General features: G+C 41.9%; 1 protein-coding gene across 2 annotated transcripts in view; it reads right to left on the reverse strand.

Moving 5' to 3' along the window:
• The window catches only part of SDF4 (stromal cell derived factor 4), a 30917-nt gene that overhangs the window by 2591 nt on the left and 9441 nt on the right, over positions 1–18885 (reverse strand). For both annotated transcript variants that reach the window (XM_019511818.1, XM_019511817.1), the window contains exons 4-7: positions 16164–16300; positions 15015–15128; positions 4924–5082; positions 1846–2021 (exon numbers count right to left, since the gene is read on the reverse strand). In XM_019511818.1, coding sequence (XP_019367363.1) covers positions 1846–2021; positions 4924–5082; positions 15015–15128; positions 16164–16300 — 586 coding nt within the window. The remainder of the gene's footprint in view (positions 1–1845; positions 2022–4923; positions 5083–15014; positions 15129–16163; positions 16301–18885) is intronic.

Here is an 18885-nt window from a genome sequence, read left to right on the forward strand (position 1 = left end):
ATTTTTTTTTTTTTTTTTTTTTTTTTTAAAACACAGTAACCAGAAAAAGATCCAAATTAAAACAACTCTCAAAATGACTTATTTGGAAACAAAGAAGAAAAAAACCCCAACGAACGTGATCACCTGGTTAGATAAAATTACTAAGAATGCCCCAGTTTCAGTACTGAATTGGTAAAGTTACACACACATTAACATGATAAAACTTTTGGTCTTGAACCCTAAAACTGAAAACAAGATGAAGAAGAGCAAAAGATAAAGATTTGAACTGTAAGGCTTGAGATCTCTTGTATGGTTTTTGGTCCAGGATCTCTCAGGCCCGCATTACGAAACCTATACAGCTCTACACAGCTGCAGCAAGACTACATGCCTTTACCTACAACTGCATCAGATCTCAAGCTAAAAACTGACAGTACAAGGATGAAAGGCTTTACATATTTTAGGTGCTTCAAGGAGGATTTCACTTTTGTGGGAGACAGGTGCAGATTCCACAGCATAATGCACCATGTCATACATATGAGATGTAGACCCAGAGTCTCAATAATGTGCACTCAAAGCTCTACAGAACTTTTCATACAGCCAGGGGTATCAATTGTAGTGTCCAAGTGGTAACAGGGTTTAGGCACCAATATGAACTGAGCAATTATCTAGGCATGTTCTCCACAGTCAGCCAGATTCCTCTTTCCATTGTACAGAAGGTTTTATTTCATTATCCCTGTATAACTTATCTACATCATAACATTCTCTGACTCAATCCAATTTCTCTAATAAGATTTTGGCCCATCTATTTATGCACCCACCTCCATTTTCTATTATTCTGATTTTTGATTTCATAAGCATGAACTTTTTTGGTTTTTGGCAACTGCTTACTCCTTTATTAAACCCAAAGCTAAAAACATCCATTTGCTTTCTGGAATTTTGTTCTTTTTATTGCTCACAGATCTTGCTGCCTTTCCCCTCACATTGCAAGTTTTCACCATTAAGATTCTGGAGGCAGCAAGAACAGATTTCAATTATGACTCCCTCATATTACCTAGGACAGATCGCTCTCCCATATGAGTCATCTCCAATTCTCCTGCATCTAACAATCTAGTCTTCTTGCAACTGAGATCTTTGACTGCACAAGATGCAGTGAGTGCTTCTGTGCAATGGCACACCAATTTGGAAACTTACAAATAAATTAAAAACTAGAGTATATGCACGTTCTTTTTTTTAAGCTTTAATGTGAATATACAGGTTCTTAATTGAATCATTCTTCCTATCTGAAAATGAGTAATCTCCCAAAAATCTGTACCCCTACCACAGCCTGTGGCTTGCTTTCATGTACTACAAATTAAGAAAACAACCTATTTAGGGCACTATACAAAAAGGGAAAAAAAAATGCTAAATTGGGAACATATTTTTCCCCTACATTACTCTAGTGTCTCTCTCATGGTTCCTAGGTATATTATGTGCCAAAACATCCAAAAACTGCACCTTTGCCATCATCTGAGGATGGGAAAGTTTTTTGACTGTATGTTCTTTGGAATGGTGTCTGTCACTGTATTTGGAAAATTTCAAGCGATTTTAAGAACATAATGAACATGAAGTGCCATACTGGGTTAGACCAATGGTCCATCTAGCCCAGTAGTCGTCTTTGACAATGGCATGAGTAGATGCTTTACAGGGAGAGTATTGAGCTGGGTATGTCTAAAGTGATTTATTTTATGTTCATTACTCTTCCTGGCATCCACAATCATTGGTTCAGAGATGCCAGAAGAGGCATCCGACTGTTCTGTGTAGTAGCTATTAATAGATCCATCATGCATTTTTCTCAACACGAAAAATGATGAAGTCAGAGACACCTACCTCCAGCTCTTCCATTGTGACGATGCCGTCATGATTGGAATCAATAACTTCCTCAAATTCTTTCTTTCGGTCTTTCACCCAATCGTCATCAATATCCTGAGCTTGCTGGTTCTCCACTGTACCAACAGGCAAGGAAATGAACTCGGAAAGAGTAAGTTTCTTATCACCATCTTGATCTGCAATACAAGCCAAACCAATAGAATGACGAGCACTCAACTCACAAGTGACCACTGAGAAACAAGACAACCTATTCCTAGAACTCAAAGCTTTCAGTAGTACTGACACCACAGTTTCCATTCTTCCCAGCTGTAAGCAAGGCAATTATTAAATGTGTTACTTGAACTAGGTTTAATATACATTTACATATTTAATGCTAGGTTGCTTACAATTAAAAAAACCAAGAAAATACAACCCCCCCTCTCTCCCTCAAACAAACATGCAAGCAATCAAGGAGCTTCCTAGCTAAGCCAGAACCTATAGGGCATTTACACACATACTGCGGGGGTTGGGGGGGTATGGTGAGGTGGGGCACTTTAATCAGAATGGCTCCGAGACCTGCTCTAAATAAAGCGCTCATAGCATCTCGTGTATCAGCATCCCCACACTTAAAAATGGCAGCAGGGTCACTTTAACTCAAGCTAGTCTGATGAGCTTTAGGTAAAGCACCCCTACTGCCATTTTTAAGTGCAGGGTGCTGATATGCATGCTGTAATTATATCGCATCACAGCAGCCTTGCTATTCATGTATGGGTGCCCTTAGTTTCCAGTTTAAACCCAACTTCGTAGGTGCAACCAGTTCTTGAGCTCCTGCTTATTATAGCTAGGAGTTATCCAGGTCATCTCTGATCTATATTGGAACATGAGACAAGTGAATTGTGCACTATTTGTACTATGCCTCACCTATAGACAGAGACCAAAAGTAACCAGTTTCTTTTAAAAATGAAACTAGTTATAAAAACTGACATGCCTCAGTGATCAAAGACAAAACTCTGGACTATTTCATTATTAAAAGCCCACCGTGCAATTCACTAAGACATATCTAAACACACTCGCTAGAGAGCTTTGTGCACCAGTCAGTCTGACTACACAGTGGACAAAACCTGTTGCCTCCACTTCACCTTGTACTTTAAAAGGATGAGTTCCTTTTAAAAGTTGGGAAGTTTGGGATTTATGAAAGCTGAGCATGTGCTTCCAGTTCTCATGAGCATTTATACAGTTCCCTTGTGCAGGTATATTGAGCACAGACAGCTCTGCAGTACAAACTATGTTGGCAACAGTATTTCTGAAGTCTTCACAGTGTGCATTTGTGAATGGATTGCAGGTTTATACTGTAGAACTCTGCATTTCTGAAGAACTAAATTTCAAATAAATGTGAGTTACTCTAGTGGGTGCTTTTCTGAATGGCATAGAAGTTGGATTTTTTCTTGAACATGTAACTCAGCAAAATGAGACCTCTTGGTGATTGCTGCATTCCTACTCTTATGAATTTATTACCCTTAAATAAATGATGTAGGGAAGCTAACGTGGTAACTGCTTCCTTATCAGTATAGGAAACCCTCTTTTTTTAATAACATTTTTGGATCATGCCATGTTCATCAGAGGAAACCTACATAGATTTCTAGGTATATTTCACAAAACCTAACACAAGCCCATTTTACCGTAATTCTCATGTGCGCGTGCGCGCACACACTTCTATCAAATTAAAAAAAAAAAAACATTCTAATTAACATGGTGACAGAGGAAATTTAAACATATAAAGCATGGGACAGTAGTCCAATAATGGTTATTATAATTTATATTCTGTATATTTGATATAGCTTGTGAATGAGATAAATGTTAAAGAATAAATTGTTTTAACAGAATGGTAAAAAAAACATTGCTCAATGCTTGATATATGTATCCTGTATAAATCAGAAGCACCTATCACACCTACAAAAAATATTCAAGACCCTAGATAAAAACTGTAGTTCTTTTTAGGGCTGTGCGAAGGTTCAGATGGTGATTCAATTCAGAGGAGATTCAGCCTGATTCAGTGGCCAAATCTCCGAATTGAATCAGGACCAATTTAAAGGTCCAAACAGATTCAAAGCTCTCCGAATCTTCAGAAAAGATTCATGCAGAGCCCCCCATGCAGCATGGGGCAATGGGGATCACCCCCCACCCAGAAGCACCCGCTGAGTCAGGGCTTTTTTCCTCCCCCAAGTGCCAGGAGCTGGGGCAGGTGGGGCAGCCACTGCCGGGCTGGGGAAGATGGGCATGGCCAAGTTGGAGATTCGGCCGCAGCTGAATCTCCAAATCAGATTCGGCCGAATCAAATCGGGACAGCGATTCAAATCACCCAGTCAAACCACTGTCCCCTGAATCTGTATCTGAAGCAAATACCAGCTGCTTTGCACAGGCCAAGTTCTTTTTTTATTTATTTATTTTTCAATGAAAAATGCAGAGGTAACACTGCTGAACTCTCGTCACTAGTTTTAAGAAGTGATAATTTTGCAGCAATGTGTTGAATTCTTAGAAATCCGGATAATTACGTTAGCATAAATGAATCAAAATTCAGTGCAAACCCCTAGAAAGTAGTGCCTGGAAAGTACAAACGTGGTGCTATTGCGCCATACTTCTGTATCACAAAACACCGAGAAAACCCATCAAGCTGATCTATACTGAAATGTTGAGTTCCCCCAAGGTTGAGTAACCAAGGTTGAGTAACCTTGAGTTTCCCCAAGGTTGAGTAACCTTGGGGAAAAAAGCAAGTGTACCCAACTAATGTTATAATAGGGTTTGGTCTGGCCTGTATGAAGTGAGGTAAAACCTGTTGTGACATCCTTACAGCAGACAATTTTCTTGTAATGGCCAGCGGTCAGATCATTCACCAGCAACGTAAGGAAAAGGAACGCTACTGGTACAAATTCATGGACCTGATAGCAGATTACAACTCTGAATGAACAGTTTGGTCCTTTCCATATACTCAGGACCCAATCATATTATTCAGACTTGTTTCAGGACACCACCAGGATGGAACAGTTCCAGTAAGTTTTGTAGGGGAGACACTTCCAAACTACAGGATTTAAACTCACATACCAAGATCACGGATGATTTCTTTGACCATAAACTTCAGCATCCCTCTGCTGTGCTCAGGATGAAGAAAGGACAAAAACTCTCCCTCATTCAGCAATAGGTCAGCAGGGGGGTTGTCAGCTTGGTACCAACGATCTTTCAGGTTATCAAGAACTTCTTGTGCTAGAAATTAAAGACAATGTTTGTAGTAATCAACTCTGTACAGAAAAATATCCCAAACCTGAATCCTGTATTGCCTACCTAATAGGGTTTTTTCCCCCCTTTTTTTGGTTATTTAAATAATTTTTGTTGGGGACAGCAGGGGGAGCGAGAGAGAATGATGGAGAAAATTAGCCTGAGTTGTAAACTGAAATCTGGCTTGGTTACATCATCAAAATGGGATATTTTGGAGTGAAATGCCCAGTTTAACCCCATATCCTTCTGATTTCACACACCCCCAACTTGCAATTACATAGGCTATGAAAATAGCTATTTATTCACAACACATTAGCATAGTAAGCAGATCATTTAATTCAATAAAATGTAATTATTCTATTTAAACTACAGCTGAAGAGCCATAACATTTTTTTAACAATTGGTCAGACTATAGTTTTACATTTCTACTGAAAGGGTATCTTCAGCATCATACTGTCCCCTAGTACCATTTTTATAACTAGCTCAGAAAAGACAAAAGAGATGGCCACCTTTTCTTTGACCATCTCTCACCAAGATTTCTGTGCTACATTAACTATGAAGTATTTCAGAATGTCTACCCAGTCAACTGGTTTGGGTCAGATGCAAAGAAAATAAAGCTGTTGGCACCCCTATGTTATCTTAGCTTGTGTGCGACTATTTTAAAGGCAGACAAGAGAGAATCATAGAAAATGAGAGTTGGAATGAACCTCAGGAGGTCACATGTAGTCCAACCCCCTGCGCAAGGCAGGACCAGCCCCAGCTAGATCATCCCAGCCAAGGCGGCTTTGTCAAGCTGGGTCTTAAAAACCTCCAAGGATGGAGAGTCCACCACCTCTCTGGGTAACCTGTTCCAGTGCTTTACTACCCTCCTCATGAAAAAGTGTTTCCTAATATCCAACCTAAACTTCCCTTGCTGCAGCTTGAGCCCATTGCTCCTTGTTCTGTCATCTGCCACCACTGAGAACAGCCCAGCTCCATCCTCTTTGGACCCTCCCTTAAAGGAGCTGAAGGCTGCTATTCAACCCCCTCTCAGTCTCCTTTTCTGCAGACTAAATAAGCCCAGTTCACCCAGCCCCTCTTCACAAGTCGTATCCCCCCAGGCTGCTAACCATTTTCATTTCCCTCCACTGGACTCTCTCCAAATTGTCCACATCCCTTCTGTAGTGGGTGGGGGCAGGGCCAAAACTGGACACAAGACTCTATGGTCTGACAGTATTGACTAGGGGTGTGTGAAGCAGGCCCTATTCAATTCAGATTCAGCCCAAATCGGGGACAGTGATTCGATCTGTTGATTCGGATCACTGTCCCCAATTCAACTCGGCCGAATCCAAATCTGATGATTCGATGTCGATTCAGAGAACTGGCGATTCGGCCATAGACACAGCTTAACTGTTTTTTCTATATAGCTCGAGGTACCAGCACAGCTCACGAACTCTGTGATGCAGGGGCAGATGGATCGTCCCACAGCAGTGCCCCCCTCCCCCCATGTGCTCGGTGGCGAACCCAGAAGTGGACCGGAACTACTTCTGGTCCACTTGCGGGTCTGCTGGGAAGTGTGCTGGGGCCCCCCAGTGGCTTAGCTATCAGCTGCAGGGGGACCCGGGGTGCCCTGCCCCCAGACCCACAAGGTACCAGTCGCCAAGCTGCATGGGTGTGGGGGGGCCACCCTGCGCGCTCCCTGGAGGACCCGCAAGTGCTTCTGGTCCACTTCTGCGTCTGCTGTTGAGTGCATTGGGGACCCCCCCTATACTTTTGTGGGACACTCCATGCATCCCAGCATCGCAGTGATCACAAGCCCCTGCTACTTAGAGGTATGCAGAAAAAAACATTTAAAGCTGTGTCTATGTCCGAGTCGCCAAATCTCTCCAAATCGATTCAGAGGATTCAGCTTCAATTCAGAGAAATTAAAGGGTCCTTTGATTTGATCCGGATTCAGAGATTCGGCCACCGAATCAGGCCGAACCTCCACCGAATCGAATCAGGGACTGAAGCTTTGCACAGTCCTAGTGCTGACACAAAGGTTGCATGGAGTCTCTTCCTCAGCAATCACAACCCCACTAATATCTTCCTCTGCGTGCAATCATCTCTTTGACCTACCTTCCACCCTGTGTCTCAGACTCTCTTGTTATTACTGTTCCTTCAAAACTCTCTAGCCTCCACCCTATTGAGCACAGCACTCATCTCTTCTGTTTCAAGATGTTCTCCTTAATGGAGTCAGACCTCCCACTACTGTTCAGATACCATCTTCCCATGACCACTTCCCTTCCCCACAGCCACCAGATCTCTAGAAACTATTTCCAAATGAGTAGGAACTCAACTGATTTAAGCTGATTTGCTAGTCGACGCAAGGAAGCTAAAGCCAACAGTTCATCATGAAAGTTAGAGAGAATCAACGCTGGGAAGGGGAAAAGAGGGAAATGGAGTGTTTCAAGAACATATTACATTAAAACATAATGAAAAATAATTACACCCACTATTAAAAGCCTTGGCATCTTCTATATTATCATATATCTCACTTAAGGCATTTTTAGTGAGTGCCCCTACATATATAAACTCCAGGACTGGAAAAAGGATAACTAATGGAAGACAACCTAATGGACACATATTCAGAGCCTATCTTCCTTAAAAATAAAGCTGATCAAAAATTTCTGAATAAGATTTTTCTTTTGTAGTTCTAAAAATGGTCTTTTTGGGAAGGAGTGGGAGTACTATTTTTGCACCTTGGAAATTCCCTCCCACCCCGCCAAAATGCAAATACTACCAAAAAGACTAGACAATGTTTTCATTTGTGAAACAACAGAATTTTTAGCAAATGAAGAATGGATATACAATATATTTTTTAAAATACTTGTAAACATTTGACTGTTGCACTCTTGAGCTGGGTTCATCACATGAGCTATACATCTCTGCAAACAGCTGGGCATATTAAAAAAAGAAATTAAGTTACTGGAGCATCATTCTTGCTGTAGATGTAGAACAAACTGTGTCTTAGTCCCCTTTACTCCCTCACTAGCTTCCTTCGTGTCTCCAAAGGGCAGACCCTGGCAATCCAAACCTCTGGGACTACCATCCGAGCAGGAATTTCTCTGTTTACTACTGCTAGGGTTTGTGACCACAGGAGTTTAAACTGATACAATTAAACAACTTCATTAAACAAATCATGACCTATTCAATCACCCAATGGTACGTGACAATTAAAGACCAGAATTAAAACCAGAGAAGCTTATATACAGGCTTTCCCTCACCTAAACCTTACTCTCTTCTTGCAAATTTTGGTAAGTTCTACATAGCCCAACTACCTCCATTTGAGCTGGAAGCAGCAGACTGCACTGACGTTTTCCCTCCTTCATCCCAAATATCCATCAGCGTCTCCTCCTCCCTCAGGCCAGCATCATAATCCTCGGTTCAGGACCAAACAAAAATAAAAATTTGCTGGCCTGACTGGAGCCCTGATAAACAGCTTCTCATTGCTTCTAGTAGGACCCCTGCTCTTTTTTTATACTGAAACTTATTTTTACCATGGTTTTGTCTCCTGTTTGTTCTCCTCTCACTCCTCTAAGTCTGTGAGAGTATCAGACTAGTTAACCAAGGACCCATGATACTCATGAGACACACATATCCCTCATTCTCTACCATCAGGGGCGGGCAATTATTTTGGGCAGAGGGCCACTTACTGAGTTTTGGCAAGCCATTGACGGCCACGTGGCAGGCAGCCAGGGGCAGATAAATATTCATTTTCTAAATTTTTTAGGGGCTCTGCAGCCTGGATAGAATGGCCTGGCGAGCCGGATCTGGCCCCCAGGCCACATTTTGCCCACCCCTGTTCTCCATGTTAATAAAAGAAAGTGTGGGGGGGAAGGAATGTAGAAACCTAATCTCTTCTTGCATGGGGATAACAATAGTAACATTAGATTCATGCTGCCTTCTGCTAATATCAGAGACACCAGAATGAAATTCAAATTGTATCATGGATGAAGGCTTTAAGGCTTCCAGTAGGAACTCCAGATACAGGCAAGTTTAAACAAACACATTTTTAGAAAAACTGTCTGTCTCCTTTTTACACTGACTGCAAGCTGCTACGATGCCGCAGTGATGAGAATATGTAAAAAGTGCACATCCAAGAAATGTAACCACATGCTCACAGAGTTATATTGGAAGAAAAGAAAGAAACCACCTTACGCTTTGGTTCTTTTCATAGTATACATTACACATATAGCAGGAGCAGGGCTGTTTTCTTCCTTGGTACTTCTTTAAAATAAAATTAGTTCACTTGTACAGAATGTGTTAAGTGAAATTTTCTCAGGTTTATTTTGTGGCTATACTTCAAATTTCACCCCAAGAATCAAAAGCACTTCTCGATAGAGGCCTGGGCCTTGCTAAAATTTCCAGGGTCTCAGCAAGTAGAACAGCTAGAATTGCACTTAAAGGTTTAATTAAAAAGTGGGGAAAAGTTATGGAGAATGTTTCTTCCCCTGCTCTTCATATCTAAAGCTTTTTGACCTGCAAAGAACCCTCCAATCCCCCAAAACACTATATTCCCTCCCCTACTGAATAAGTCTGTCAGATTTGGGCCCAAAAATACTTTGAAAAGCAGAAGATGTAAAGTAAGGCAGGCCTTTGAATGGAAATGCACAGACAGCCTTAATTATAAATGCTACACAGTAAAGCACATTTAACTTTCAAAGAGTTTAAAACAAAAGTGTTCACTTTCCTTCTCTCAGTAGCTCAAGAGCTTTCTGTGTTAGTTCTATGTTATATTGATTACAAATCTGGCTGCTTTACACTGCCAAATCTTGCAAATTCTTCAGTTTTTGTTATAATCTTTCTAACAAGTGGAAATTTTTTGCTGTATGGAGATGTAAATTTAACCACATGCACACAGAGTTTATATCGGAACAAAAGAAACCTCTTTACGCTATGGTTCCTTTCATTTTTTTTTTTTTTTCACATCATGTCTGACAAGCAATTTTAAGTGAATTTTTCTCCTAAATTTGACTAACTGAAAAAACCCCATTACCTTACCACTTGTTTCCATACAAAATAAATTACAGGTTCTATTTTAGACCTGCATTATAGAGCATGCAGGTTTGCAATACACCTAGACAATCCCAAACAGGAAACAACTTGAAAAAAATATGTACATAAAGTTCTCTCCTATTTGGAGCACTTAAGTGACACATGTTGGAAATCCTGCCTATCGTGCAAAAACTTACCACCATACATTTAGAAAGAATTTGTCAGAACTCTGCAATGTTGCCAGATCACATCGAGAATTAGTTTGCATTCTTGGGACAGGAAGATCATTTTATCTGTTTAGGGATTTGCTTTAGTACACATTTGGATGGTGTTAAAAATATTAAAAATAAAGGAAGGCAAAAAAAAAGGGGTCAGGAGTATGCATAGTCTCATTTCTGACAACAATTTCTCTTTCCCCAGCTAGGTGGTATCCAGGAGTTAGAATTTTTACAGCATTCACTGAAAAAAAGAACAAAACCAGCCCATTTTCCTGTTGGGCATTCCTACCATCATTAGGGGCCTGCCCCAAGGCCTATGAAGTTAATGGAAGAACTTCCACTGATTTTAAGGAGATTAAAATCAGACCTAAGACCAGTTAATCCTACATTAGCAGTAATGTTGGTTTATATCGCACAAATAATGCTGACTCAAAATATTCAAATGACTGTTGAATTGTGCCTCAGAGCTGCCCTTCTCCAATGCAGACTTGCATACCTAGAAGAAACTAGAAACATCCATTCATGTATCACTAAACTACTGGAGGGCATCCCCAAGTCTTAGATGTCCCAATATAACCACTTGAATGCTGCAGGTCAGCGCCACACTGAATGTAACAATGCCTCAAAACAGTTGGGGCATTTTTACATGTGCAAGTGCCACAGCGCCAGGCACTTTGAAAAGCGCCCAGTGCTGTGTTGCTTGCAGTTGTATGAGTGGCAAAATGTGCATCAGTGCGCAGAAAATGGCAGTGGCCCACTTTTGAACTAACACACAGAGAAGCTGTTTTAGTTCAAAAGCGTGCCGCAGCCATTTTCTCCACGCTGACGTGCATTTCACTACTTATACAACTGTGCAATGCAGCACTGTGTGCATCAGTTCATGTGCAGAGCAAACTCGATTAATCTAGTCTGCTCCAACGCGTCGGATCTGTGGCACAAAAATGTACATATATAAACACACTTCAAGTCCTAGTCTTATCTGACTACTTACAAACCTCCAAAAAACCCTGATGTTATACTTATTTACTGAAAGTTAAAATATTTTGGTATCAGAACAAAGTTAACAAAAACAAGCTTATTTTCATTTGCTTTAAAAGGTGTTGTTTGGGTGATCAGTGCTTTGGACAGTCAAAGACTTAATTAAGGGCCTTCACCAGTCTTAAGGCACCAATCTTTTTTTGTTAACGAAAACCACCCACATTCCATCAGTGAGAGTACATAAGCAATTCTGTGTATCCTCAGAGTCAGGAAGTGGTACAAAATTAGTTTACATTTTGCCAAACAAGGCTTGGTTATTGTAGGTTGCTTAGGTCTTACAGTGAACCATACACACAATTTCCTTATTCAGCAAATCTTAAAAACAGTTTATCTGATCAGCATTCCTGTAAACTGTAGTTAACCACATTGCCATAAACCGCGGCCGGGAAAACACCTGTACTGCACAAAATTCAAAGATCTATTTGCATTGTAGTTGCTTTTTTGACAAATGGAAAGCATAATGATAATAACCCAGTTTTCAGTGACTAATTCCTGCAAGGAAGAGCTAAGTCTTGATGTCTCATTCAGGTTAACAGCGCATTCAAACACATACAGGACAGGAAAGGTAGCAATTACTACAGAATAGCTGTCTTTGGAAGAACAGGTCTGTTTCAACAGCAAGTTGCTAAAGTGATGCAAAACGATGACTATTCTTATTAAGCTAGAGTTCTCCTTTTTGCACCATATAGAAATGATGCAAAATTTAAGGTCATTTGAAATGAACTAGTCTCTATTCTGTACGTCTTAGCTCAGGCATACAAGTGCCACAAGTAGCATGGGCAGCCTCTGTACTAGATCAGAGAAGGGACAAGCCAAAACAGCAGCAGGTAAGGTAGGAAGCAAAAAGCAGAGTAAATCATGCACAGGATGAGGATCAGAGTCAGACTCAGGGAGGGTACAGAGCTAAAGTCTGGCATGGCAGTGCTGATAGCAAGGCAGTGCTGGTACTAGTTTCTACCACAGTATAGAGCGTGTGCACATCAACATGGTCGTATTTATATACACATGCACATACGTGCACATGCAAACAGCTTCCTTCGCCCCCCACAAGAACGATCTGTAGACTTTCCTTTGCTACAATTAAATAGTGTAACACAGAAACTAACAACACATGGAAAATATGCATTATCACATCACTGTAAGCACAGTGTACTGTTTAAGTATGCAGTTAAACCTACAGTACAAACTTTCAAGCTCTTGATCAGAACTTCTGAAACCTTAGACTCATGGAAGCTAAAGTGAAAAAGAATAGGGGGTAGAAAAATCTGGACATGATCTGTTCACCCTCCCCATCAGCATCCACGCTCCCTGTCAGCAGCCACCCGGTAGCAGCCACTGTGAAAAAGACTTATTTGTTATTTACAGTCACAGTGCTCCTAGGCCAGGGCGGGCAATTATCTCGGGTAGAGGGCCACTTACCCCGTTTTGGCAAGCTGTTGAGGGCCACATGGGTAGCCCCACCCTCTGGTCACCATCTTGGGACCAATGTCCCAGAGCCAGCACCGGTAGGGCCCAGAGCAGAGAGGGGGGAGCTGGCCCAGCTCCACAGAGCCCCTGCTGCCCGGGACCCTGTACCCCTGCCGCCCTGCTCTGGGCCCTGCTGGCACTGGCCCTGGGACACAGGAGCACAGGGCCTGCACCAGTGACCCCCAGCCCCGTGGTACAGACTGGGGGCAGCGCGCAGCCCCGACCCCCTGCTCACTGGCAGGGAAGGAGCTGGTGTGGAACGTGGGGAAAAGCAGACCCTCACCCACCCCGTGGCCGGCACTCCTTGCTGCAGCCGCTTGCAGCCTGCACAGGGCTGTCCTTAGCAGGCACAGGCATCCCCATGCGGGCTGCGAGCAGCTGCAGCGCAGGGCGCCAGCCACAAGCCGGGCAAGGGGCTGCTTTTCCCCCACACTCAGCACCAGCTTGTAACCCAGCCCCATGCCAGCTCCAGGCTCATCCGTCAGGGATGCACGGTGGCAGCAGCAGCTGTGGCCCCCCCACTTGCCGCGCTGGGCAGCGTTTTATTCTGTTGTCATTTTTTTCTAACATGCCAACAAAATACCACTAAGATAGGCTGTGCTACAGACTCTACAATGCTTTCTGAAAAGAATCTGTATAAGGTTATGAAATCTCAAAATACCTTAAAAAGTTGTTTTAAGCAATGACTGCTTAAAAAGACACAATCCTGAGTTATGTAGGCCACGTATAAATTAAGACGTAGAACTCAAGTACAGTAAAAGTTCCGTTATCCGGCACCTTACAAGTCGGCATGCTCTGTTAACCGGCATGCCAGCTTGCAAGACAAAATGAAACTGGAAGTGCCCACCGTGGCACTTCCGGTTTCTCCAAGCCCACACGGCCTGGGGCAAAGCAGCCTGCGCTGCCAAACCCCCACAGCCTGGGGACATAACAGGCTGCGCGGGGTCCGCCTCCCTGTCCCACGGGCAGGGCAGTGATGTCATGGGAGGAGCAGTGATGCCCTGGATGCGGCAGAAGCAGCAGCAGCCCGAAAAGGCAAGGACGCTTGTTCAGGCTGCTTGATTAACCGGCATATTTTGTTATCCAGCATCCCCCATTCCCAGGGGATGCCAGATAACGGAGCTTTTACTGTAAATGAGAACTGTTCATAAAAAATAATGAAGTATTAATCATTAGTGCTTTGAAGAATGCTTGAATGAAGATGCCAAGGTAGTGCAGAACTATTAGGATTTTGTTCTTTGATCCTATTTCTAATTTATAGGAGGGTGGTGAAGCACTGGAACAGGTTACCCGGAGAAGTGGTAGAATCTCCATACTTGGGAGAGTTTTAAGGCCCAGCTCAACAAAGCCCTGGCTGGGATGATCTAGTTGGGGACGGTCCTGCTTTGAGCAGGGGGTTGGATTAGATGTGACCTCCTTCCAACCCTCATCTTCTACAATTAGTCATGAAGATAAAAAATAAACAAAAGGGAGGAATTCAGCTCCAAGGTAATTTTTTTCATCTGGGTTTTGAGAGACTGATTAAGTTTTTTCATAAAGTTAGACACACAAATCTAAAAAGCCTGCTTAGTCTGATTAAACTGACACTTTCCAGGGGCTATAATTTCTGGAAAACCTTGGCCAAAAAACTAAAAGAGCTTAAAAGTTCAGCTACTATCCATGGCCAGGAACACAGTCATCTTGCCTGAGCTGACTGTTTAGGTATATGAATCCTACTTAAATCCATTTAGGATTCCCCAGCTACGTATTCCCACAACCAGCTCCATAACAAGTTCAATCCAGTCACCATCTTCTGAACACACCTAAAATTGCTACTGTCTGGATCTGCCATTCACCACCTAGCTCACCATGTTCTACACTGCAAGTGCCATGTTATTTAGAAGCACAGGGAACTGAGGCATCTAACTTTGGTTCATCAGTTCCCCTCCCAGAACAGGATACCTGCTTTGTAGGCACGGGGATGCTTAGCAGTACTATGCCCAAGTCCCTTTGTGAATGACTGGAGACCCGCCAATGTTATACAACAGCCGCAGAGACCACAACATGATGCTTTCTAACATACATTACTCAATTCAGAGGTCAGCAAAGACTGGAGACCACCCCAACACACTTACCACACATTTTATCATTCAATTCCCCCACCAGAAAGTCACACAGGTAGCAGCAGCTGACTGTACTTACTTTCTTCATCAATTTTTAGCTCTTCATTGTTTTTGATCTTCTCTGCAACTTCTTTTTCATTAAACCCCTTGCTTGCCAGAAACTTAATTTTATACTCATCCCAAGACACATGGCCTATAAAAGAGAGTTGCATCTCAGACGTGGAAAATATCATAGCATCTTCAGAAACATTTAAAACAGCTTTTGGTATTGTTTCTTACTGTGCCACCTGCCAAAACGTTTTATGCTCCTGCATTTCATGAGAATTAATCTATTTCAACTCACAACCCAATGACTGTACATTTTATCATGGCTAAGCATCATCAACATTGTGCCTGCCAAGCATCTTCTGAGGAGACTTCAGATTCCTTCCCCTAATGCTAAGGCCTAAAATATTCTTCTGGCTGCCTTTTGCAAGGGTTGCAATTTGACTATTGTATGTCAGAAGAAATTCATATGCATTTCCATGGGAGAATTGTGGACACATTTTTTCATTGAGCTGGACTTCCTATGGGTTCAATTTGACTCAATGGAAACTATTCTAAGCTTATTTTCTGTTACAGATGGTAAATGTCCCACTACAAGCTGAACAAAGAGCAAATGGCTACATTTGTCTAGTTAGCAGAAATGCGTGTATTTGCCCTATTTTTAGTGCGACTATTTAAAATGCTCTCTTTTGAGACATCAAAGTCAAGAAAAATTCAACTCTCAGGCCTGGGCAACACCAGGGAAATTTTTCAAACCATCATTGCTAACCCTGCACTAATAAATGATGAAAACCCTAATACTGAAATATGTTTTTACATAGTTAACACAACATTGTACGAGCAGACTTATGTCACCTATAGGTTCCCAAGTGACTGATATACAATGACACATCTATTTCAGAGTTTAATTTTACCGATACTGGTCAAGTGATACCAGTGATACAAAATAATTAGAAAAAGAAAAATCCCTAGCAGGTAGGCCCTAAAGTGAAGATTCTTCTACTGATTATCCCAAGGCACAATACAAATGCAAGGATGAAACTGGACTCGGGATTTTGAAGAGACTAGGATGTGGTTTCTGACTAGGTCTTCAGCAAAACTACCAGATGGGCTTTCTAGCTGCTGTAAACTTATGCCACAAACCAGCTAATTGCACAAGACAAAATAAACACTGTTCTCCTACCATCACCATCAGGGTCCACTGCTCTGAAGTGCATTTTGTTCTCTTCTACAGCTTCCTGAAAATGCTCTTCTGTCTTCTCCATGATCCAGCGCTGCATCTCTTTAGCGCTTATCTTTTTGTCCTTATTAATATCCACCCTGAAAAACAAAAGGAAACAACAGTTCATTTTCCAGGGGTAATTATCAATTCAAGACATATTCCTTCATTGAATAACAAAATTAACGAATTCTAAAAAGCAGAAATCAAAAGGTATGTTGGTTTTACTGCTTACTGGATAGCCATCATACACCATTAGACTGAGCTATTAGTTGAAGAAGAATAAACATGTGAAAGACAGTTGCTTAGTAAATAAATTTGGCTAAACGCAAGGTTTGAACAAGAAGCCAAACCAAGATAGGAATCAGTTCAAGAATAAGCTCTCTTGATATGAAAGATGGCTTGGATGGTTTGTTTCTTTCATTACTTAGAAGAGACATTATAATGTAAGCACAATGTTCCATGCTCCTCTGAAGAACAGTTTTAATGCAACTGCCCAGTGAAATAAGGTACTTGCTGTTTTTCACTGAAAATGTAGGTGGTCAATTAACACCCACATGCTTTCTTAAAAAACACAGCTGTGCTTCTTTTATGTAAAAGTACTTGTGGTTTTTACACTCCAAAGCTTGTTAACCTTATTTCAGATCTCCTAAAGTTAAGGCTTGCAATATGATTGTTTCCAATTTTTCATTTGTCTACTGTTATAGGCTCATTGTTGCAGAGGTCCCAGGATTCCTCCCTAGACTTGTATTTCTTCTGTATTTACCTCCAATACATCTCAACCCTTGTCTCTTAATTCAATGGCTCCATGCTTGAACCTTGCTTCCCACCCCCTTGCTTTCCCCTCCTCCCCCCCTCCCCAGTCTCTCAGTTTATTGATGTGATACCTCTCTAGGTTTGCCCATATCTTATCAGAAACAAATTAAAGTAATTAAAAGAATGACAACTCAGGCTGAACCCCCTTCTTGTACAGGCCTCCTGAAAGGTTTCTCAATTCTTTGTTGTAACCTTAAAAAAAAAAAAAAGTTTATTATTTTCATCCTTGATCTCTGAAAAGGGCCATTGTTTCCACTTCTTTCATTGTATGGCTGATGGCTAAAGTGACCTTGTCAAAATTAAAAATGACATCACAGTATCTGCTCCCTGTGCAACTTCCCAGTCATGCCTCCTTTTCCTTTTCTGGGACAAGAACAAGACGTTTCTCTGCTCCACTAGTGTTCAGCTGCAGACGCACAAGCTATATTTTATCCAGCCTCATGGACCAAACTGCCAAGTAGAGCAAAAACTGTGTTAACCGGCATTTTATTAGCTGGAAAACTCCAAGGGATGAGGCAAAAGCAAAACAGGAAGTACCACTTCTGGGTTTCCCTGCTGCCACGAGCAGAGTTCTTGCCACTACTTTGGCCCACGGCCCAGGGCAAAGCAGCCTGCACAGGCCTCCCTGTCCCCCGGCACACTGATGCTGGGGAGTGCACCAAATGGTGCACATTTGATTAACCAGAATATTTGATTAACTGTTATCCCCCATTCCCGGGGATGCCGGATAACAGAGCTTTTACTGTACAAGCCAATTCTAAAAGTCTGTTGTTGGAAATGACATACTGAACACTGAGAAGTTTGCTTGATTTGCAGATAACAAACAGGCTGCAATACCAACAGTTAAAACAAAGTTTACTATAACTATTATGAAGACAGAATAAGTAAGGAACACAGAAATGTCTTTTTTTCTTTCTCTCTCTCTTTTTTTTTTTTTTTATAAGAGTTTAGAGTTCTCCATCTTTGTTCGGAGCCTAGGCATTGCTTAAGCATTTAACTAACCATAAATGTACATTTAGAACTAAAAAGACATTCTATTGACATTTAAAAGGCAAGAATCTATTTAAAGTATACCAAACCACTCCAATCTTGAAATTTTAAAGACAACACACAAAGACACAGGCTTGACTGACTTTTTATCTTCCGGCATCACTATCTTAAGACTACTACATTTTATCATTGAAACTAAGCTTATTAGTATGTTTTTTCTTACCTTTAAATGTCACCTAAATGTTAAGGAGTTTAAGTCTTAGAATAACCTAAACAGCTTTTTTAAGTGTTTATTGGTATTACAGAGTGTGACATTAAAGTATTTACACCTGTTGTTACGTTTTCACAAAGGAAATGCATGCAGCACTTCAGCAAGACAATGGTTCAAAATCTACAGCAAGACAATGGTCAAGTGTCTGACTTTATTATATTATGCTTATGCTGAGAACAAGCCATATCTTGGTCCTGAATAAATTTTCTTTAAGACAATAGGGGAAATAGAAATGTAGTTCATCCTCAACTTAAAACATGACCCTGTCGTGCATCAACAGGGGCATCACTAACAGGTCCAGACAGGTCTTGCCCCCCCCCTCGATGCGGCGCTGGTCAGGCCACGGCTGGAGTCCTGTGTCCAGTTCTGGGCGCTGCACTTCGGGAGGGACATGGAGACCCTGGAGAGGGTCCAGAGGAGGACCACTCGTATGGCTGGGGGCCTCCTTGGCCAGCCCTACAAAGAGAGGCTGAGGGACCTGAATCTCTTCAGTCTCCGCAAGAGGAGACTGAGGAGGAGGGATCTTGTGGCTGCCTACAACCTTATCGGGGCCAGCAGCAGGGACTCAGGGAAAGTCTGTTCACCAGGGCCCCCCTTGGAGTCACCAGG

Source organism: Gavialis gangeticus, unplaced genomic scaffold, assembly GCF_001723915.1.
Source record: "Gavialis gangeticus isolate Ggan-Ray unplaced genomic scaffold, GavGan_comp1, whole genome shotgun sequence".
Classification (NCBI taxonomy): Eukaryota; Metazoa; Chordata; order Crocodylia; family Gavialidae; genus Gavialis; species Gavialis gangeticus.